The sequence below is a fragment of the Papilio xuthus genome, unplaced genomic scaffold (genome assembly GCF_000836235.2).
Source record: "Papilio xuthus unplaced genomic scaffold, Pxut_1.1 DF828258.1, whole genome shotgun sequence".
In the NCBI taxonomy this organism is placed as follows: domain Eukaryota; kingdom Metazoa; phylum Arthropoda; class Insecta; order Lepidoptera; family Papilionidae; genus Papilio; species Papilio xuthus.
The window spans coordinates 1,079,366-1,103,208 of NW_013530391.1; the positions used below are offsets into that span (position 1 = coordinate 1,079,366).

Here is a 23,843-nt window from a genome sequence, read left to right on the forward strand (position 1 = left end):
TTGCAATACAAATACGATTATTATGGAACTTTATTTAATTCTAACAATCAATGAACTCAACTAAAAATTTAAAACAAATAATAGCTCGTGGCGTACAAAAAGCATATATTTACAAATATTAAGGCAGACTAAGCTATGAAATAACCCGCCAACATTACAAACCACCGAATGTTTCAGACATTTCTAATCAACTCCGGACAGTGCTACAAGACTTAAATGTATAATTTATTGTGCTAACTGGAGACACGTTATAGATTCAATGTGATTAATATAAAATACATAGGTCTGAGATATATACCTAAAAAAACAATGTTTCTTTGATAATATTTACAAGGCATTTATCACAAACCCAAGTGAAAGCATAATGACAAAAACGTCTTAATAAATAAGCTATATAATTTATCATAAACCACTAACATATACCTCAAAGATACTACTCGAGTACAATAACACAATACCTCGGGAACAGATTACAAAAGTTTATGACGTCATATAGTATAACGTGGACGTTTACATCGTCTCACAAGAACACGGGAAGCAGGCAAGCATTTACTTTTAAGTTATTGTGCCCGCGTCGTATTAGATAATTTGATAACATAGTGGCAGTTGTTGTAAGACACAGCACGAACAAGATTCATTACTTAAAAGGGTTGCCACCTAACTGTGTAATTATCACAATATAAACTGCACTATAAATATATTTTCGTCATAGCATACAAGTAAGCTTTCACATGTTTAAACATAAAAAGTTTTTTTTCTTTTACATGAAATAATACAGAAAAGGTGAATGTATCGCTGCTCATACGAAAAAAGATTTTTTTTTTAATTTTAAAAAAGTTATCTTACTGTAGAATTAAATTTATTTGTAGTCAAGTAAGAAACATCAAAATGTCTAGTGTTGCCTATTCTAGACATCTTTCTTAATATCCGATCTAGTTGTTTGCAGTACAAACATAATATTTGGAATGTTCCATAGCACGCTAACATTTTTAAATTATAAAATTTATAGTTTTCTTAAGCATTCATATTGAGTGAAGTTTCATTCGAATAGTAAAGTTTCTTTTGTACCATTGATTATAATAGCTTTAATTTAAAATTAATATTTTTGGAAAAAAGAGATTATATCAAAATAATTATATTGTTCTAACAATATATACAACATATAATTGTAACAACAAAGATTATAGAAAATGGTACTTTCAAAATATTACGGTATTTACACAGAATAAGACAAAAGAAGCTACGTTTGACAAATATGTTTCGTCGTAAAAAAAATTGTAATATGATTATTTCCGTAATTAGGAATTTGAATACAAACGTAATATTGTTTTATCACTTAGTAAAGTGCGAAACATAACAATTAAACAAGAATTTCTAAGAATTTTATCAGCAATCCATTTTAAAACAAATAACAGATAATTTTAACTTTAATTACAACTACATATTTCTAAAATTTCCGCGTAGAAATAAATATAGTGCTATCGCAAAATAAGTTTGACATAAACCATGTTCCGTTTTACGTTCAAATGTTTATAAACCCTAGTTCGACTAAAATCTTACTTCATTTGTAATAAATTGCAATTAAAACTGAAGCATATTTGTCGAATTTTTATTTGGTAAAAATAATTCTTAGACGGATTTTTTTGTCTATGAACGTTCGAAAAAAAATTACCGAGATACATATTCACGGTTATTTAGGTCACCATTATAACCTAATACAGTATTAGTAACCCCAACGCGTGACCCTAAAGCAAAGGAATTATCGCTTCCCACTTTTGACCGAATATCGTACAAAAAACAGAAAAACTTTCCCTATATATGTGGCTGTGACAAGTTTTACAGCTTTAGTCAAACAAGGGTATATGAACCGGTGAGAGGCGCTGCTGTAGATATAATATATATAATGCGCAAGTCATGGAAAATGACATTACAGCTACAGTATAAAGAGAATCTTGTGTTGTAGGGGGGCGCTACTGAGCTGTCACAATTAGTTTGACTTACGCCCACCGGTTCAGGTAACCTTGTCGGTATATAATTGCATTGTGACCGTTAATTCAACGAAATGGGTGGACAAACTTTACAGTCCAAAAAGCAATACAGTTTTAGCTATAATAGCGTTCAAACGGCTGTAGTAGTTTGTTTAGTTGGGAGGTAGGGGGGTGTCCGAGTTGCGCCTCTCGATGAATGTGTCAGAGAGGTAGAGGCCGAATATCGCCACGCTGTAGAACACGGTCAGACCGAACAGAGCCACGCTCGCGCTCGCAGTGAACATGTTCGAATACTCACATCTGGAGACAATTAACAAGTATTTTATTCGGTATAGTTTCACAAGGATCTTATGGTAGTCGGATAATATGTCAACTAACTGTCATCTTGACAGCTTCATATTACGACCAATTAGAAAGCAGCAGTTGCAGATTTTAATGTTGCCATTATAATAATTTCATAATTGAAAAAAAAAATCATGAAAATATCACTCATGACATGTAGATTAATTTGTTAGGATAAAGCATTGTATAAAAAAATTACCCAGAGAACTCAGGTCATAACTTGCAAATCAATTGCTTGGAGTTTCAACATGGACTACTTTTGGAAGTTTTTGCTCACTGGTAATCCTTGTCAATGTCAAAAATTATAAGATCCTTATGGCACAATAAATGCACATTTAGTACCAGAAATCTACACTAAGGCAAATCCTTAAAGCTAAATTAACATCTGTTAATGCGATAGTCAAACTTTACCTGAAGAACCAGACGACAGTGAGCGCGATGGAAACTATGGTCATGAGTATATTCTCCATGTCCCAGGCGCGCTCAGTCTGCGCCTGCGCGGGTCGCGCGCCCCCCTCCGGTACAACGCCACTGCCTTCCTCCGCTGCACGTTGCTGTACGTATCAATATATATTTGACTACACGTGTTTTATTATGGGTTTCTGAGACCAATCCCCGTTTAAAACATATTCTTATCTCTGTTTTGTCAAGACAATGATAGGGATGACGATTATACAGAGATCTTGACTTTAACCGTTAAAATGCTAAACAAATTGAGAACACTCGAAACCGACGTAGATGTTTGCGTGGATGTATGAATGTAGAAGAAGCAAGAAAGATGTATCAGGATTGCGCAAAATGGAGGTCTGTGGTCTCTGCTTACCCCTTTGGGTTACGGACGTGAGTTATGTTGTTATTTGTTTCAAAAGATATTAAAATCTAATCTTTCTTAGAAATGTTTCATATGTCGAAAGTACTGGTTAGTACAAAAGAGTAGATAGGGTACCTGGGTATTGTTCCTCTTAGGATGAACGAGACAGTGCACGACGGCGCGGTGATGCAGCCCGCACGCCTCCAGCGTGGCCGTCTCCTCCAGCAGCACGCGACCGTTGAAGATCAGACGCACGCGGCACTCCGCTGACAGCTCCGCGGAGAAGTGACGCCTGACACACACAAGTTATTTAGTATATTGTATACTAATATACGTCCACTCACCACGGCGACTAGGCTAATACTGACCAATGATGAACAATTTTTTTTAAATTAAATTAATGTTGCATATTGTTACTAGGTATGAAATATAGTAATGAGGTTGGTGCTACAATGTTTTCTCTTATTTTTTTTTATCTTTATTCTACATTTCACTTAGTAACAAGATAACTGTTTGAACAACTGTAATGTCCCAAAAATTTTATTCTTCAAGCAATTTAAAAAAATCAAAATGTATTATTTTTTCATTTTTATAATAAATATTATATGAAATAAGAATGGAAGAAAAAAAACCCTTTTTTTTAAATTATATTTCACAGTAGTCTATGACTACAGACCACAGAGTACTTTGTATATAAAGTGTTCTGTCACTCTTGATCATGCTGATATCTATAGAGATCTAAAGGCAGATTTGTTCCATTAAATCAGCTTTTAATAATATATAAGTATTATAATTTAAAACTTACCATTTGAAATCCTTCAATAGTTCATCGAGACTGCCTTCAACCTCTTTTAACGTATCATTTAGAAACTTTAATTTAATAAGTATTTTTCTTCTATCTCTTTCAGCAATTATATTATCTGGAGTAGCATTTTCACTGCCTTCGTTCACCGCAGTTGGATTTTGAGTAGTTTCATTTTGTGCAGTAACATTTTCACTTGTATCTGCAGTAATATTTTCTGCAGCGTTCACTGCATCTACATTTCCATCCTGCTGCAATGATACATTCGTATTTGAACTACTTGATGAATCATCTGATTCATTCTTCTCAGCAGTATCTGAACTAGTACTACCTGAAAATCAAATATTTTTGTTTTAAATATTAAGATTTTTTGTTAATTTATTAATACTTGTTGTACCACTCCAACTAAGCTTTATACTTATGGTAGGATACGGTTTACGACAATAGTCGATCTGAGGGATCGAACCTACGACCACGTGACTTGAAAACCGTACTCTTAACCATTGGGCTATTGGCGATTCAATATGTTCATTGGGTTCATATTCTTGAATAAAACCTAAAAGACGGGAGCTCGCGGTACAAAGGACCTCTTAATTAGACAAAAGTGATCCAACCATTTCCATAGGTCGCTGTTTCAGATCCAGCTCGAAGGACCAATTGCTTCTTACTAATATTATAAATGCAAATGTTTATATGGATAGATGGATATTTGGTAGAAGGAATATAAATAACGGCTTAACGGATATTGATACATTGGCATAGATGTACAACATAGTCTAGAAAAACACAAAGACTACTTATTAAGTTTTGTCTGAATCCGATCAGACGGAGTCGTGGCGACAGATAGTAAATAATCTTGACTGAGTGTCATATGACATTATAAATAAATTCAGTTCAATATAAATCAAGTAATTGAGGCTAGAGGTCACAATGGAAGAGACATAAATAAATGATTACTACTGGAGGAAAAATGTTACAATTATAGATGATTCACATATAAAAGAGAAATATTTTGCTAAGCATTTCAATAATACTGAAGATTATAAGGTAATCATAGGAAAACCATACTAATATAAGATAAATAACAGACTAGTTTTATTTAAATTAGGTAATCTTACTAATAATATAAATGAGAATATTTGGATGGATGGATGTTTCTTACAAGGTATCTCCGGAACAGGTCAACGGATCTCGATGAAATTTGGTATAAATGAACATAACCTAGAATACAGCCTACTAATTAAGTTGTTTTAATCCCGCACGGACGAAGTCGCGAGTCACAGCTAGCAAAATCATCATTACAATTATTTTAGTATAAGGTAAAGAAACAGTCAGTTGATTATGCTAAAATTCCAAAGTAACCACTGTCCTATGGACATATACAATATATATGAACTTACCACCACATTGATTACAAAAATCAATACCATTGGTTCCTTCTGCCTCCATTGCGCTGATGATGCTATCCATTTCTGCTATCTGAGCATTACTAGCTGGCTCACTCTCTTCCTGGGTCTCTGTTTCTTGTTCCTGAGTCTCAACAGGCCTTTGTGTATTATTAGAAGTCGCTGTAAATAATTCATGACATTTATATACATAATCTGCCCTTTTTTTAATAAATAATTCTCCAAAATGGCAAAATGACTGCAGTAAATCAAATTAGTTACATCTGGAACATTGTTTTGCTTTAACCTTTAATTAATTTAATTTCTATCCATTAAGAAAACTTGTACATTTAAATCCATTGTTGATTACATCAACAATTTGATTTAATTGTAATTGAACAAATGATCAACAGTCTTGTTATTCACATGATAACACTATAAAATAATAATAATTATTAATTAAGGTGAAGGAAAACATTGTGATGCAACCTGCACATTTCTGCGAAGAAATTCAAAGATATGTGTGAAGTCAATCCATACTGAACCAGAGTTGAATATAGCCTAGTCACCCCCAACTTAAAGAAGTCACAGCCCCTCAGTGGGGACATATAGTCGAGTTTATTTACCAATATATTATTGATAATATTTTTTAAGAGTTTTTAATTTAAAAATATAACTAATGTTTCTTTGCCCATCCATAAAAGCGAACCATACATGTTTATTTGGAATCCCATAAGCCGAATGAAAGCAATTTGAATGTGATATTACAAATATTGTGAAGTTTAGAATGTAAATGATATAGAATTAATGAACCATCAACACACCCAAAAATATTATTTACACATAACCTTGTGACATGTGATTACACAGTTATTTACATGAATTGAAAATATGCCTTCGCAGTCAGATATGAAAGGGAAACTTCATTTATAAAAGCAGTTGGATATTAAAACACTGGCTTGATGATTTATGGAAATATTACTTAGGTTTGGTCCATACATAACAAGCGCTCGGTGCTTACTTTAATATACAGTATTATATAATATATAACAGGTGTAGTTTTTTTTAATAATTTAGGATATTAAACTGCGTTAATAGTACTATTTACTTCTGAAAATTTCACTTTATTTTTAACGATCCATTCCTGTCCTTAACATATAGCTGAAAAAACTATTAGAATTTATTTTTTATTTTGAAACATCCTATATGTACCACTAGCACGCATAAACTATTGTCTAAACTAAAAATTATAAAATCATTAAGGCTTATGCTCTATAATTATTATTATAGTTTTCGTAAAAAGTTGTAGATTAAAAAAAATGTGTGAGAGTTCATTATCTTTAAATTAAAATGCTAGTTTGTATTATGGACAGGCAAGAGAATAGCAATAAAACTTACTATCAATATTCCTATAGAAATGCAAGCGGTTATTATCAAGCACAGCCATGTCCGCATCTATGATGCTATCCATTTCCAACAGTGGTATAACTCTGGAGAAACCCCTGCGGGACTCAACCAAGGAGCTCCGAGCACTTGATGCTGTATGAATACAATGAATGGGGTTAATTATGAATATTATGCAAATCACACATTTAATATTTTATCCTTATTTTAACCTTGTATTGCTTAGTGCGTTATTTTCATTAATGTCAACAAACTTATGTCATTATTATGTTCATAATGTAATCATACAAAAAAAATAATTTTAATATGTATGCAAAAGTTAACAAAAGATCTTTTTTGTGATCTTTATGAAAAGGACAAAAATTAAAATTAAATCTAACACTATTTAATTTACCTTTTATATTATAAAGATTTGTTCCATCTTTTAGTTTTTAAATCTTTAGTCAAAGATTAATTTTAGTTATCATCAATATTGTTAATAACAAAAAAATAGAGTAGAATTATTAATAAAGAGAAAAAATATGGAATGGTTAAATAATATATTAGCAATTAAAACAAAAAAACTGAACTGAAACTGAAACAAAAACCAACACCCATAGCTATACACATCGCAAACGATGAAACTTAAAATGTTGATTGTAAAATGAGAAATTTATGATTATGGAATAACAACAATTAAAAAAATAAAATGTGTACATACAAACAGTTCTGGTAGTTCTGGTAGCTCGTAAGTAATTTGTTCCTGGAAAAAATAATGAGTAAACCTAAAATTATTTAAAAAAAAAAAATCCCGACCGACGAAGACATGACGCCATCTATTAACTCCATTTTAAAACGATTTTATTTTATTTTTAAATTAGACTAGAGACTATAATAAAAAAGAATTTTTTTTTTAATAAATTCGAGAAAATCGAAACCATAATTCCTAAGTGATGTAAAATAAATTATAATGAGTAAGATTCAAATTCTATACCATCGTTGAAGCAATTTACATACATTGAAACCTACACACCCCTTAAATTGTTATAGGTTGTATGTTATCACATTCATAAGTAGTATGTTATTCACGCTAGACTAAAAAGAGTCCTAGAGTTCCCCCTCTGCTTTCTTCTGACTTATCTACATAATCATTCCGATGTTAGCAATATACACAGATATATAAAATGTGTTGATGTTTTTACAGATTGGTCACATAACAAAGAATAAGTCATATTTATTTGCAGTCCTTACTTGATCTTAAGCTGATGGCACCTATAGGTTGATTGGTACGAGTTCTCATCATCATTACAGGTCTATATCGGTTCGGACGAGCATTGGTTGACCACCATGCTAGAATACCCACTATAATTAATAGCACTGATATCACAAACTGCACGACCTCATCTCCCACACCCTCAATCAGTGGCATTGTGTATCAAGTACCAATCCTGTAGAATAAATATTTAATTATTAAATAAAAACTATCTTACTAATATTATAAATACAAATGTTTAGATGGGTCTATTGATGACTGACTCAACAGATCTTGATGCAATTTGGCACATGCATAGAACATAATCTGGAAGAACACATCGGCTACTATTTAAGTTTTTTTCATTCTATGCGGGCAGAGTCGCGGGCCACAGCTAGTTGAATATAACTCCATAACAACAAATTAATTAACACTCTTGAATGTATAGTTCACAGACTATTGTATTGTAAATTGGTCTTTTTTATTACTACATACAAACCATTGTTAAAAATTAAAAATCCGAACACAAAGCAATGTAATTGTAAACAAGTTGAGAAGAGAAAATACAACTGTATTAGTTGTTCTATGTATAAGTGTACTATGTGTAGCTATTAAAAATAAAATGCAAATTAAATCCAATATAAGTGTCAAGGTTAATAGCAAAAACGCTTTTTTTAACAAATATTCCTATACCAAAGCTAATATTCAATCTGGTCTTATTATAACAAAAATAGACATGTAAAATTAAGTAATTATTGCTATTTAATATTAACTACGTTTTAAATTCCTTGGAAGACATAAGTAATATTTTAGTTGAAGTTGAATTAGTCAAGGTCATATTCGGCGACAAAATCCTCCAAATAAATATTATCTGATTTTGTTTCATATTAGTAAACATTGAAAGTTACATATATATAAATACGGAAGAGTATTATAGGTTTTGAGAAACATTAAAAACGAATTAAAGAGGAAACACATATCGACCAAAACTGCAGCTATATACGAAACGAATGGCACCGGAGTATACATTTATAATTTCAATAACACTCACGTCTTAAATTACAATTTGTTAAAAGTAATATTTGCACACTGTGTAGGTAATCTATTTAAATAATAATATAAAATCATAGAAATTGCGTACAGTACCTTTTTATTTTTTTATGATTTTGACAGCTATCTATCAGTAGCCCCGATTCCAAAGAGTATACAAACATGTGTCGAATCGAATCGATAATATCATTAAGCCACTTGATGCCTAATACGTATATATATATATATATATATATTATATACTCTTTACTGTTCAGGAATATAGAAAACCCCTAGTAAGCGTACAAGGGTACCACAATTCCCTATTTATATTGCAACACTCTACATCGACGTTAAAACGTCTGATGAACTAATAAATGCAACATAACATGATGTTACTATCAGACTCTGATACAATCAAATAGTTTTCAATATGATTGGTATAAACAAGCTTAAGGCGCAACGAAGGTACTGTGTTTTTGGGCAAAGCTAGTTTAAATCAAGAATATATTTTATAATCAGTCTACCATTATTTTTCTGCAATTAAAAAGATTACGAATTCATTTCAATTTCTGTTTATGGCGCTAGTGAGCTGTCATAATTTTATGCCCTTTTTATTTACGCCATTTCAGCGTTGAGTGTAGCGGTAGTGATGATTCAAACTAGTAATAGGGAACAAAGAAAAATCTGTCATTTTAAATTTAATCACCAATCATCAATCTTTTACATCTATCGGCAGCAGAAGGCATTTTTTCACCACATTAGCTTTACATGGCGAGGTTTTCTGTTCTCTTGGTCAGGCTGTACCTACCTATAGTTTTATAAAAATTGTGAAGTTACAGTTACACACAGACGTTTCAACGGAATGATCTTATAAAATAGACCGAAGCGACGAACTACAGAAAGGATATTTGCTTTTCCTATCCTCTCCTACCAAATCCATGTGCTCCGCCCATCATATGCTTTTCTATCAGAAAACATATAATTCAAAAATCGATCTTATGTGTGAACGTTCCTTTATTTACATAATATAAACCTTCGATTGAAATGAGATATATATGTACATAGTTGGAAAGACATTGTTGCTAGGCAACACGTCTTTAATTAGAATTGCAATTAGCTGTAATTAATTGTATTCAAACATAAATTGGGATCAAGAAAGTAAAAGATTAATCTTGTCTTGATATTAATATATACTTTTGAAAAGCTGTCTTGGTAACCTACGGCCTACATCTACGGCTTTGAGTACATAATTGTTTTGTACGTTGTACTCAAAGGTCTACGGTCACAATCTTTAAAGTTGCATCATTCTTAAATTAGAAAGAGATGAATGTATGGGGAAAATAGAGATAACTTATTTTGCATGCTTTTCGCGATGAAATTTCGTTTCACGCAGAAATCGACCAAACAAATAAAATTTTCATTCCACTTTTCTATCTGAAAAGTTTACTTTAAAATTAAAATTCTACGCGCGTGTCATGTTTTAGAGACATACAATAATTCCCACATTTTTCAGTACATTAACTCTCAATTTTTTAGGAAATATTTTTCGTGTATGCTACGAATCGAAACGTGTGTGACGTGTAGGAAAATGTAAACACAATTTTTGCACGCATGCCCCTATTGCCGGTTTACCGAACTGGTGATTCAATTTCATTTTGATTCTTGTCATTTGTTTGCGACTTGGCACTGAGTGCAAATCGCGAGTGTTTTGTGAATAACAAAAAAAATTATACATTATTGCTAAACATTTTTACAAAGTACGAAATTGGAAAACTGAAAACTATGAGAAATTAAATCTAGTTTTCTTTTAAAATAATATATTTGATTTTCAATTGTTAGACATAATTTCAGCGGTATTTGGTTGTTTTTTGTTTTGTATTATTTATTACCGGTCTTATCATTGTTAAGACCTCCGCCAGTTCCTTATTTAACAAAAGAAGAAACGATAAAAAAAAGAGTGGAAGATTTGGAAGGAGTTTAACATGATCTTCTCGTCCACTAACCAAAATAATAATCAACAAATACATTACGATTCAAACTCAAATCCAATATCACATAGAAACGTTTCACTTCGGGTGAACTTGAATTCTGTGAGAAAAGATAAGTTGAAAAAGTTCAAGACATCAGTTTTCAGAAGACATATCAAAATGTAAGTATTTAAAATATATAACATTTAAATGTAATAGGTATAAGTACCGTATATAATTGCTACTGAAACTTTAACAATAATAAACGCTTTGAATGTATATATGCCGTTGGGATATAAGGGTTAGGATGTGTAAAAAAATTCATTAAGTTGATTAAATATGTATAACATCACGGTTCACGTAAGAGTCACATGATTTCGACAATCGTCACTAGTAGTTTCATCGTGTAAAAGCTAATTCATTCTGTAAACATATACTTTGTACTCGTTGTCGTCGCAAATTTGTTTTTTTAACTAAATTAAACAGTTAATTTGACTTGGATTACATAGTTAAGAAGGAAGACTATTACTATTACTATTCTATTACTATTACTATTCTATTCAATAAAAAAATAATTAATTTTCATGATTTTAGTCAAAAAATGTGATATTATCTTTTCACTGTTATTAAGTGTAAATTTTATCTCATAACATACTTCTTTAGGTTGGATTACCGAAACATTGTTTTGTGCTCTATATTTTAATTAACAATTGACATTAACGCCATCTATTTTTTGCGTGGTATCATTTTACAATTATCTTTGTGCGATTGCTATATTATCGTGATACATAGAGAATCTTGAATTATACACTTGCTTTTATAATGTAGGTACTTCCAAAGGTATTTATAGATTTTTTTATCTATATCTATACTTAATATTACAAAGAGGAGAGATTTCTATTTTCGTAACAACTAACCTCAAAATCTACTGGATCGATTTCCAAAGTTATTTTGCCATTAGTACGACAAAAAAAATTAATAGTTAACATAATTTTGTTAATTTTTAGCATTCACCTTTCGTAATCTTATTGGAATAGGGTACGTTGGCGGTGGTAACATTTTCAATCTTGACTTTTTTAACTAAATTTAAAGCGACTAAAAGCCTTAAAGTATTAGAGAAAAAAATGCACATTTTTATGAATATTGAACTATGGACTCTCTGTGTAATAATACCACATATGGTAGACAATATCTACGTAGTTTTAGTACGCAATATCTGTATAGTTATAATTTACGGTAAAATCTGTGACAAATATGTTCAACCCAATAGCCAAATTAGTACAATGACCTTTAGCTAATTTTGTTTCACAGGCGCAAAAACAGAGCACGAAATTCTTTCCTAGCTTAGTCAATCGGTATCTAATTAATTTTTGCTTTGATTTTTGTACTTAAATAATGTTAATGTATGTAAATGTCAAATACCCAGTGCAGTATCATTGAAAAAGAATGTATAATTTTTATATAATATTGACATGAAGTTACTTGGCACGTTGAGCGGAAGAGTTCTTTTGTTCCGGACGTGCCAAGTGGAATGCCAGGAAATGGGAGGATGCGTTCTAAAGGCGCTTATCCCATGACTATTTGTTAGCAAATATTCGTTAGAACAATATCATGATTTACAAAACAGAAATTCCCATAGTAATGTGCTATGTAAAATATTAAATTTTAAAATTTACTACCAAAACCAATAAAATCATATCCGTTTTTATCGTAATCGAAGTAGACAGAGATAATAAGCCTTATCAATTTTTTATGGAATCTGCGAGACCGATTATCATCGGAAATGAAATATTTTTTGAAATTATCGAAATAACTATTAATATAAAGGGTTTTGTTTGAGTAAAAGAAAACTAGATTCTCAAAAAATACTAATGTTGTAAAGAGCAAAGATTTTTATTTTTGCATTTATCTAATAAACTCAAAAAGATGGATGGATAGAGTTCAAAAATGATAGTGAAAGTTTTCTTTTTTAATTAGATGTGTAACAGTATTTTTCATATTATATATTTCAAGAGAGAATACTGAACAACAAATATGCAAATGTTTGTTATTGAATGAACCCATTCACTCTCCAATCTCCGGTAAAGTGGTAACACGTAGTCAGAATGACGCAGCAAGATTTGGCGGCGCCAGGCACGAGAGGCCCCGTGGGTGAGGAATTGCGCTGTGTGTCTAGACGTATCACGTATTTTAGGTCTCCCAACATTTTTTCTTTAATTAATTTTAATAATGTTAATTGTATAACCAAATTAATGACCTTGTTGTATTTGTCAATAAGTTATACGATTAATTTTTATATATTTTCTTTTATATTTTATACAGACTTTAGTTTCCTTCGTAGTTTCTAATACATTAATGAATAATGAGATGCGTTCTCTGTTTTGTTTATTGAAAATTTTCCACACTACAAATGAATAAATACTAAAATATAAATGGTTACATAATGTACGACAGTAATATAATTACAGTTAAATAGAACTTAAAACAAAGTGATATTAAAGTCGTCTTAAATTATTAAATGTTTGAAGTCCTTTTGTCTATGTATTTGTCTAGTACATTTTTATAAATAGACATAATTGGTATAGGAATTTATATCTATAAAAAGGAAAGTCGTTATCACTATCTAAGCCACTATGTAAGCAATCAATAGGAATTGACTTTTTAGACAGCTTTTTAAATCGTAATTAGCACTGATACATCTTTTAACATCTTAACTGGCACCGACTCGCCCGCTTGGTTAGTTTATTATCCTTTAAAAAAAAATTAAATAACTCAGGAATTTATTAAAAATGAACAGAACATGTTATTTAGTTTTGAGGAGATCAAGTTATTAATCAAAAAGTCATGCTGGCATCGACTTTCCTCTACAATGGAACATTGAAATATTAAATGAAGCCGCTTTTGACCTTGTAACGTACAACGGAGTCAAGGTTTTATGACGTACTTCACTCGTTGTGATATTACAATGTCTATGTAGGTTTATAAAGAATCTTTGTGAAATTGTACCCATTTTAATTACAATTTTTTATGTTTGTCCCCGATGCGTTCCTAAACCAATGCGTTAATTGATTTAATATTTTAATAGGATTGTTCCGGGGATACCGTAGTATGCTTTTGCCTAAATTTTTTTTTGCACTTTAAATTAAATTTTACAACACTATTCTGACATTGACTGCGGTATTGTAACTTTACAACGGGTTCAATGTTTTACAAAAATGCCGATTTGTTTATAATCTTTGAAAAACCAAAACATTTTTCCTGAAGTGACGCATCTTATATCATCTGTTCAGTTTGAGGTCGTTCAACTATTCGCCAGGAATGAATCATTGTGTATAAAAAAAATAATTGAACGAGTGTCGTAATAGTCATTCCTTAGCAGGTGGAATAATGATTTCTTTATTGTTTACTAGCTATCGCCCGCGACTACTTTCGCGGGGAAATAAAAAAACATAATTTCATCGCGATCCGTTCTGTAGATACGTTCAAACAAACACACATCCATCTATCCACCCATCCATCTCGCATTCGCATTTAAATATGTATTAGTAAGATTCACTACCCTCACTTCGTAAACACTCACAACCTCCACATATACACTTACAAAGCTCCAGGATTTTTACACACCTCCGTTTTAAAAATATAATATGTATCTAGCAATAAAATAAATTTATAGTCTGACAGTAAGTCAGTCCGTTAACTTTTGTCTACAGACTTACTCTGTCGGCTGACTATAGTAAAAGGTTAAAAAGAAACATGATAATGACGTTGTTATTTGACTTTTAAAGTTCAATTATATGTCTTTCTGTACGCAAAATTAAAAACTGTATCTTTGAACATACAAAAAGAAAAGAATTATTGATTCGATTGAGTCACCAAAGACATACATACTTGCTAATACCTACAATGATTTGGGATCAAAAATATATTTATAGCACTTATTTTAAAGGTAGCATAATATTGTGGTTTTCCTGCGACTCGTTCATTCATAAACCAATTTTCCTGCATATAGTGAACAAACTAATATCGATAATTAAGCGGAAGGGTTATTTAGCCTATGATTAATCAAATAAAGATAAAAAATTACATCGCCTCCGTAACTGATTGAAATCGTAATATCTTAAAAAAAACTATAATTCCAATATCTAAGGACGGAAGATTTGATAATTAAATCAGTGTTTTGCCTAACATTTTGACGATGACAAAACAAAAACAAACAGGTTTATTTTATTCTATTAATTTGGTTGAATCGTATACAATTATACGACCCTGATACTAAAAACATTAACTTCGAATAAAATAGTTGTTTCCGAGAATCAGTATCTACTAAATGACGACTGGTTTGTTTTTAATGACCTCGTTTTAAAACGTTTTAAATATGTATACATATCATAGAGAATTCTTTGAATATTATAACGATTTGATCAGACACATTACCAAACCACGTAAAAATTTTTGACATTACTCTTTGAAGAAAAAGGGAAAAACTACGTTTATAGGTATAGGAAATTTGGTAGTAGGAAAGTTAACAAATAGCAACTTACTAAGTAGGCATTTTACTATATAATCTAAGAATGAACATTCGACGGCCACACAATCATAAAGGGTCAAGTTCATAGATTTGAGTTGCTATTTACATTGAATTGCATCATTCACTTTTGTGACACGTGGCGGTCGTTTGGGCAATATTCTCAAAGTCCACGGATAAAGATTTACTTCAAATTAACATCTTTACATACATCAAAACATTAGCATTTATAATATTCATTGATATTTTGCGAGATTTTTATTAATTAAAATCAGGCATACAACTTATTTGACCAATTAGGAGGATACGCGTTGGCGTTGCCTACCTAAAAAGGTATGACCACAGAACTCTAAAAGCATTACATATGTAAATATTATAGATAATATTAACTTTTGCTTACGTAATATTATATCTATTATGAAAGTAAATGCCAAAGTTTGGATGGATGTTTGTTACAAGGTATTTCAGGAACGGCTCAAGGGATCTTGATGACATTTGGCACAGATGTAGAACATAGTCTGGAAGAACTCATAGGCTACTACTCAAGTTTATTTGTTAATTACGAGGGGACGGAGTCGCGGGCAACAGCTAGTATATCTTTATGTAGTAAAGTTTAGACTATAACTATAAATGTTAAGATGCTGATAGTAGAAATATTAAAGATTATATATTTATGTTTTTTCTTAGGAAGTATTTTCACATGCATAACAAAGTAACGTTATCATTTCGAGGATGTGTGTTATTTTATCTCAAAATCAATACGATAGAAACGAGTAGAGGATTTTTCCATGGCATAATATCCTGATAAATACAAATGTGCTGGTTAATAACAGGTAATTATGCACGCAAACACAATTATTGCAGTCATACAAAATGGCGTCGGAATTGTTGCTATTGTCGCTTTGTTCGTGTTTATATTTAATGCCAGAGATTCCCAAACTTTTTCTCCTAGACCCTTTTTTGATCTTTTGCTGGTCTGGTTTTCGATAAGACTCCAGCTGCAACATACATCCTTCAATTTGTGTCCAAGTTCATTTAACGGCATCATACATCCTTTTCCGGTCTTCCGCGGAACCACGTGTCTAACTTTGAGAATCACTGTTCTATGCTTAGCATTAGTTATTTAACAAATTGTATATTAACTAAACTGTATGGTTTTCCACTTTGCTGATTAACGAAGTAAAAATCACAGAAAGTTAAAATTAAGGTATGATTGTATGTATGTATTGAAGTTTTTCATTTTACACAAAACGAAGTGCTTTCAACGGAGCTTTTTTTATAAACACCAATAAATTTACGTTGAATCTGTTTAAACGAGTTAAAAAGAGAAAGTCACAATCTTTCTCAACGGATTTTCCGTTCATAAGGAAGTAAGACTGACCTGAATAGTAATTAACGGTAAGGAATGCCATCCTTAAATAACATGGTCACCCGTTCAAATAACCACGTTTATGGCTATACACGTCTTCAGAAAGCGGGAAATCGAAATTTTATAAAAATAGTTATTTAATCAGAAAAAGTTATTTTATATGAATAATTGTTTTAGGTGATACATGTTTCTAAATTAACTTGTAGTATACGATGGGCATAATTAAATCGACATCGGCAGGAACATGGTAAAACCCTGCTTGGTATTTCGCGACTAATAATCATAATATAGAGCTATCTAACTATAGTTCTATAGTAAAAAGTTTTTACCCACTGCGAAACACGAAGATCTCGTGACTCTTACCAATAAAGTAGTCCCATTGGCTGTTTAAGTTGACGTCATTTGAAACAGCCAATGGGAGCGCGGCCGAGATATTTTTAGAACGCTACGCCATGGTGGGGATTGAGGAAAACTGTATTGAGGGGCTTTCGGCGCGAATGTTGCACAACGTTTTCTGAATCGCAATAGAGTGCGCGCATGCCAAAAGTTTTCATAAATTGTAATTTAAAATAAAATAAATTTGGTAAATTGCTTACTTACCTTTTATAACGTGTTCTACACAATCTCAAAGTCATCTCTTTTTCATTGATTTTAAAGAGTGACTTTTCTAGAAACTCCTGGAGCTAATCAACAATTCCCTTGGTTTGAGGTGAGTTATTTTTGTTACATTTCAACGAAGTGTTCGGTGTGTGATTCTGGGTTAAAATAGTTTGTGAAAATTACGTTTCTCTATTTAACAAATCGTGTGACTTCGCTAAAAAGTGTAAATTACGCAGAGGTTATTCGATATGACGACACATGCTCGAAACTTTAAAAGCCGTACAAGTTACAACCTGTCGTGTTCATGCTTTCTTTTTTTTACGCATAAATTATCATGATTTCATTTATTTTAACAGTTAATTTCTACCTAAATAGACTAATAACTCACAAAATTCATTATATAAAAAAAAAACTATTTTTACTAATGATAGTAAAATCTGATGTCTATGACCAGTAGCCTGTTCGCTATTTCGGCGAATTCAGTTGGTCGCTTGTTCTTTTGTCACCTAATCGTATAAAAAAAATCTTTCGATATCATTAGAATATTGTGGAAATAGCCTGAAAATCTTTTATTCAATATCTCTATTAACTGATATCGGATTAGATAATTTTGTAGTATTTTCACCCTTGTTTGTATTACTATACGTATCTATATTCTGATTAGCTTTATGAATCATTCGACGAATGTACGATATTGTATAAAAGTACCCACGTAATCGACAGAACATTAATGTTCGGTCCTTGAGGTCGCCTATATCCACAGATAACAGAAAGTGATTAGGCCAATTGACGACTACATACATATTTATTGATAAAAATACGTGGGTATGAAATTATCACTGAATAAAGAATAATATAATAATAAAGATAAACAACCTTTTGGCTTTAATTTGACTTAAGTATTTTTATAAGAATTTTGGAATGAATGAATTACTTTTATGAGACAAAGGCAGAGAGAAATCTTGATGAGTTTCAGCTTTTCATTGAAATACGACTGTAATAATACTGGTATTAAATTGCATGTAAAAAACAAAGATTGTTTTTTACGTAATATTTCTTTTTATTGATAGTTTTCTTTGTTTGGTTTGTCAAATGTGTTAATATGAAAAATATTAAATGATGACATTTTCATTTATTCTCAAATAACAATGTAGTAAACTCGTTAAATACATACTTTGTGTACCACTTCGCAGAAGCCGGGTTTTTCCCGCGAGCAAAACGATCAGACGATTTTAGCCACTGCAATATCCGTTCCCCCGCCGCGCCGTAGTAATATAACTGGGTTTTCACTGCCCAAACACCGTGAAACATTCTCTTTTTTTTCAATAGGAATGAGAGAGATGACGATATGTTTTGTATGAGTTATGTGACAGTGGAAACACGGTAATAACACACTCCATAACTCTGAACAGGTTTAGGCAGACTAATTTCCATATGGCGCATTCTCGGCACACCTGTAGCTTTACATTATAAATGCTCTAGTTGCGAGTCATCCTTGAACGTCTTTTACCAATGTAGTATTATTATCTTAAACTTACATGGTCCCACACACCCTGGTGAAGTGCCCTCGATGTGCTCGAAAATATTCGATGTCGCAACCGGACGAACACACGTGAGTGTTTTAGCTGTTTTTATATAAATTAAAAATGTTCTCTGTTTGTTACAGGCCTACAACGGTGACAATTGCTTGGCAAGGAGCCTAAAGGACTAAGATTTCATTAGGGACTCAAGAAGAGTTCAACAAAGTAAGTTGCCCCGCTACGGCGGACCTCTTTCTTTAACCCAATTCTCTGTTTCAGGTCTCGAAGATAGAACATTAAAAATATAAGTATTTTGTTTTATATAAAAATCTAGATCATTGCAAAAATGATCTTTTTTCAAACGTAATAAAAACTTCTGGAGTTAAAATATAAATTATAAAGATGTTAATTTTTTTTTATTATTATTTGTGCATTTAATTATGAAACGTAGTTTTTGTCTTTTTGATATTTCTCTATATTATTGAGTTCATAATCGTTCAACATTTCGCATCGTATTGTAAAAACATGTCGTAAACAGTGGTTTTGGACATTAATTAATAAATACCATCTCGAAATTCAAAATTCTCATACTTACATTATCCGTTCAATTTACGGTTCAAATTTACGTTACAATAAATTATATTGTTTCGTAAAATATCTTTCGATAAACGTTTTGAAACAAGATGGATGCGACTTTGAGACTTAAATACACAATCGACTTTACAATACTAATATGGCAAATGGCACAAAACACAACAAAACAAAATAGTATTAGTAACTTAACAACATCTATTTTCCTTACATTTCACAGATTTGGCCTAACATTTATTTACCTTTTTGGCAATAAGTTACTAACATATCCTCTAAGTCCTTGTGTAAATCTTACTAACAATATATATTTTAGTAAATAGGTAGTAATTACTTTAATTAGGTTAGTTAGCTGATAATTAAAATAAATAGATATAGTTAATAATTATAAATTTAGTTAAGTCTTTTTACCTTAATAAAAAAAGAGTATGAAGGGTAAAAGATCGTGATGGACATTTTTATGTCGGACCAAAAAAGTGAACTGAAGTGGGCAGGTGATGACAAGTTTGCAACCTCTGTAACAGATAATCTATGTGTCACAATAAAAGAAAATAACACATAGATTCAGACAGATTTCTAATAAAATGAGCGAACTTTTATTAGTGCTTTATGTCAAAAAATTGTCAAAATCCATAAAAGCACGAAATAGACACAAACATTGTGCTGCATCACTTCCCTTATAAAGTTCACAATTCACTTTTAATATATATTTGTATTTGAAAAATATTTGTATTTTGGTTCTGTTCAATATATATTTCAATATTCCTTCTACATATCTTTATATATATGCAATCAGTATTCCTTTTAATGTCATATAAAAGATAATCTACATATCTATTTTATTTGAATACATTTACATCTTACATATAATTATAAACTCGACTCAAGGTTCTCTATCTTGTGACATTTAGGAAACGTCCGCGACCCGCGCCTCAGCGCCCAATCGTTGCTATGCCTGTTTACGTCACGACACGATCATTATATCATTATCGTTCATTACATTATGTTTCTCTACCGTCATCTCGCCCCCGCCCTCTCCCGCGCCGCATAACCCCGGCCTCGACTCATCTCTCCTCTCCTTGCTTCATAAAAATATGCACATTATGTTACGTCGTATCATTTTTGTTTGTAGTTCTATACAAAATGGTTGCTCAAAAGATCACCTGTCCGAGTCGGAGCGACGATATCGGAATCAATCAGTTCAACTCAGACACCAAAAGATATGGTTTTTTCGCAAACGAGTCACAAGACTCAAAGTATTTTGAAAGTGGTAGAAATAGATCTTTTAAAGGCAGAAAAGAGTCAACAGGTGAACGGCACGACCGGAGTGGTTACAGACAGACACACAGTCGCGACGCCGTCGCCTGCCGCCAGCTCCAGCTATTCCGAGGTAAGCGAGGGCCCGCTGTCGTGAGTACATAAATATAATTACATTACGTTATTATTAATTTAAGTTTATCTTTTAGTTCTTGCCGTCGGTACAGAGGGACCTTATTAACATACATTTTGTGGATTACAGGTATTTCTCAAAACGGAGCCCGAATTCCCGAGCACAATGACTCACGAATCGGACTACGAGTTCTTCGAAGATTTGGCTCAGTGGTGCGCCGCACCCGCCGCGGCCGCAGCGGCACAGTCCATTGGTGAGTAGTCGTACCTTTATCTGCATAGAGATTTTACTGGCCAAATATTGGTAATTATCCTACGTGTCTCCTTTCGCAGACATCCCGATTTATACTGAAGACAGGGCACACAACACCGACACACTGCACACACCGTTCTCGCCGCAAGGCTGGGACGTTTTCGACGTTAACTCTTCGGCCCAGGCAAGCTTCTACAAGCCCACAGTCGACCCGCTCTCCCCGAGCGCGGACGGCTCGGTCGACTTCTACACTAAGTACCGACCGCTCGAGCACGAGAACAAGATTCCCTTCTCCGAGCAGTTCCTAGATATTAGCAGCTTGCCTGTGGTGATAGAAGATTTAGCGTCGAGGGGAGCCGCCGGTATGGCGCCATGGGAGATCCCGGCGCCGCTCGGCTGGCAACCACACGACACAGAACACAACAAAAACAACACCAACATACACAACACATTGCCCTTTATCGAAGAGGACTCACTGGATATGAAAATGGTTTCGGTAATACCGCGGGAAGTGGAGAGTAATAATGTAGTAATATCAGAGTTTATCTTAAACGAGCACCGGGACGAAGTCGACGGGGCGGCCGGGCCGGGGCGCGCCCGCGGCCTCTCCGTGGACGTGGCGGCGCGCGCCCCGGCCTGGCCCAACGACGATGACATCATCAGCACGCCAGAGGTGCTAAACTACGTCGAACAGCTGGAGACTGAGAAATGTACACTTCCCAGCCCGGTAAGCATTTACTAAACAATCGGTGAACTTTCATTCTTCTACCGAAAAGAAATCAAATTATCGAAGAACGACGGGGTAATTCCGGAGGCGACGGACGGTAACATTACTGATATAAAAAGTTCAAATTTGTAGGATTAAAGTTACAGGTTTTTTATTAATCGTTCAAGAAACTTACGGACAGTCGTAATTTGTTACAGACGCCGGTAGCACTGGATTGGCCGACGCTGGACGCGTCCACGGACAGCTTCACTAAGGCGGAAACATCGCCGCCGATGGACTACGAGCCCATCACACCCAAGTCTGAATCTCACAATGAGGTGGAATCCGACAACGAAGACGGCAAATCCTACTCGAGTAAGAAACGTCGCGACAGTGAGGATTCAGACAGGACGTATGTGCCATACACGGAGCACTCGCCGCGCCGGTACAGGAAGAGGAAACCCAGCATACCTATCAAGGACATGATCCGCGCGCTGGAGGGCTCGCAGCATCTCAAGCCGACAAGGCGTGGCCGTCCGCCAAAACGCAGGGAGAGCGCAGTCTCCTCCGTGTGCAGCGTGGACGAGACCTCCTCTTCCGCCTCCACGCATGAGCTGCGCTACAGAGAGCTCAGAGACAAAAATAATGAAGCATCCAAAAGATCGAGAATGAATAGGAAATTGAAGGAATTACAAATGGAGCAGCTGGCGATTGAATTGGAGGAGAAAAATAAGAAATTAAGGGTCAGAGCTGAGATCCTGGAGGAAATGACGAAGAAGATCCGCGCCGACTTCATGTTGGCCGTATCCCAGAACCGGCTGAACAGTTAAAGCTGACGGACGCTTCGGCCTGATGAGATTAGATGCAATTTATTTGTATAAATCTATATTCGTAGATGATGCCTGACGCGTTTCGGATGCTTTAATATTTAGCGGTAATTCCGTAATTTCTGTGAATATGGGTTGTAGATTTAAAATCTACATGTGACGTATCTTTTTGTTTGCTTCGTTGCTTAACATAATAACCTCTACCCGGATATGACAAAAAGACGAGTCTTCAGACGAGACAAACGTCTTCACGTAAGACATGGCGATGTCTTTAATATTATCGTAGTCTACCACAAGACTAGAAAAACAAGAAAATGTACTTCTTAAGATTTTTAATTATATAAGATTGAATATGAAAAATTAAAAAAAAATATCAACACTTAATATTATTATATTTTTAACACTTAAGTGTTGACCCTTGTTATATGAATTTGTTAGTTTTTCGAGACTATCTCGAAATTAATGTTAAGAATACATTTGATGTAAAAATCAAATTTACTTACACTATAAAACTAAAATCAATTTTACTTAATATTTTTTAATTCTATGCATTGGTTATTTTTTTTCCTAAATAATGCATGATATTTGATTGGTATAGCTTTTATCTTTATGTTGTAATCAAAATAAACGATTTGAAATTGTTGTAAATGCTGTTTTATTTTTGTTATTACAGTAACGGAACTTCAAAAAGACTTGACTAATCTGTTTAAATTAGTCAACTAAATTAGAATGGAGTCACTATTACAAGATCGCAATTAACTTCAGAATTGACATTTCAGTTCTTGCAAATATTCTTGCTAAAGTCAAAAACAGACGTAAAGAAAATAAATTAGTCTCATTTAAAAACTTATTTTACCGTGGTAGCAGAGCCAAAAAGCCTTAACAGTCGAGTGTCCTACTGACGTGTATTCAAGAGTTGCTGTTTCAGATCTGTCTCGAAGGACCAATTGGTAGCATTTTAATAATTTATGCTAATTATTTAACTTAAACTTACAAAACATTCACATAAACGTTACATATTCCCACACAAACATTCATCCTCTACTATAAATTCTTATTATAAATATCGAACAAATTCCATTCATCTTGTGGACACAACTGGAC

General features: G+C 33.0%; 2 protein-coding genes across 5 annotated transcripts; one reads left to right on the top strand and one right to left on the bottom strand.

The window, feature by feature from the left end:
* Positions 1-12: 12 nt before the first annotated feature.
* Positions 13-9,207, bottom strand: LOC106113473 (transmembrane and ubiquitin-like domain-containing protein 1). 3 transcript variants are annotated; one of them, XM_013306266.1, is made up of 9 exons: positions 9,110-9,207; positions 7,963-8,159; positions 7,433-7,474; positions 6,727-6,867; positions 5,344-5,511; positions 3,947-4,274; positions 3,277-3,433; positions 2,742-2,884; positions 13-2,288 (listed from the first exon to the last, which is right to left on the bottom strand). In XM_013306266.1, the coding sequence occupies exons 2-9, from the start codon at positions 8,138-8,140 to the stop codon at positions 2,141-2,143; spliced, it is 1,305 nt and encodes a 434-aa protein (XP_013161720.1). In that variant the 5' UTR covers positions 8,141-8,159; positions 9,110-9,207; the 3' UTR covers positions 13-2,140. The 3 variants fall into 3 exon arrangements, with proteins under 3 accessions (XP_013161720.1, XP_013161721.1, XP_013161722.1); XM_013306267.1 differs by lacking the exon at positions 9,110-9,207 and adding an exon at positions 9,015-9,054; XM_013306268.1 differs by lacking the exon at positions 6,727-6,867.
* Positions 9,208-10,695: 1,488 nt separating this feature from the next.
* On the top strand, positions 10,696-23,379 carry Cbz (chorion b-ZIP transcription factor). Of its 2 annotated transcripts, none has more exons than XM_013306233.1 (6): positions 10,696-11,144; positions 19,123-19,201; positions 20,697-20,954; positions 21,084-21,207; positions 21,287-21,933; positions 22,131-23,379. In XM_013306233.1, exons 3-6 carry the CDS (start codon positions 20,787-20,789, stop codon positions 22,740-22,742), a joined length of 1,551 nt encoding a protein of 516 aa, XP_013161687.1. In that variant the 5' UTR covers positions 10,696-11,144; positions 19,123-19,201; positions 20,697-20,786; the 3' UTR covers positions 22,743-23,379. The 2 variants fall into 2 exon arrangements, with proteins under 2 accessions (XP_013161687.1, XP_013161686.1); XM_013306232.1 differs by lacking the exon at positions 10,696-11,144 and adding an exon at positions 17,343-17,565.
* Positions 23,380-23,843: the final 464 nt, after the last annotated feature.

Coding starts and splice junctions, on each gene's coding strand:
- LOC106113473 (XM_013306266.1), bottom strand. CDS start 8,140: ATGCCACTGATTGAGGGTGTGGGAGATGAGGTCGTGCAGTTTGTGATA. Junction 6,868..7,432: donor CAGAACTACCAGAACTGTTT/GTATGTACACAT, acceptor GTATTCATACAG/CATCAAGTGCTCGGAGCTCC. Junction 5,512..6,726: donor TTTCTATAGGAATATTGATA/GTAAGTTTTATT, acceptor AATTATTTACAG/CGACTTCTAATAATACACAA.
- Cbz (XM_013306233.1), top strand. CDS start 20,787: ATGGTTTTTTCGCAAACGAGTCACAAGACTCAAAGTATTTTGAAAGTG. Junction 21,208..21,286: donor CGCAGCGGCACAGTCCATTG/GTGAGTAGTCGT, acceptor CTCCTTTCGCAG/ACATCCCGATTTATACTGAA. Junction 21,934..22,130: donor AATGTACACTTCCCAGCCCG/GTAAGCATTTAC, acceptor AATTTGTTACAG/ACGCCGGTAGCACTGGATTG.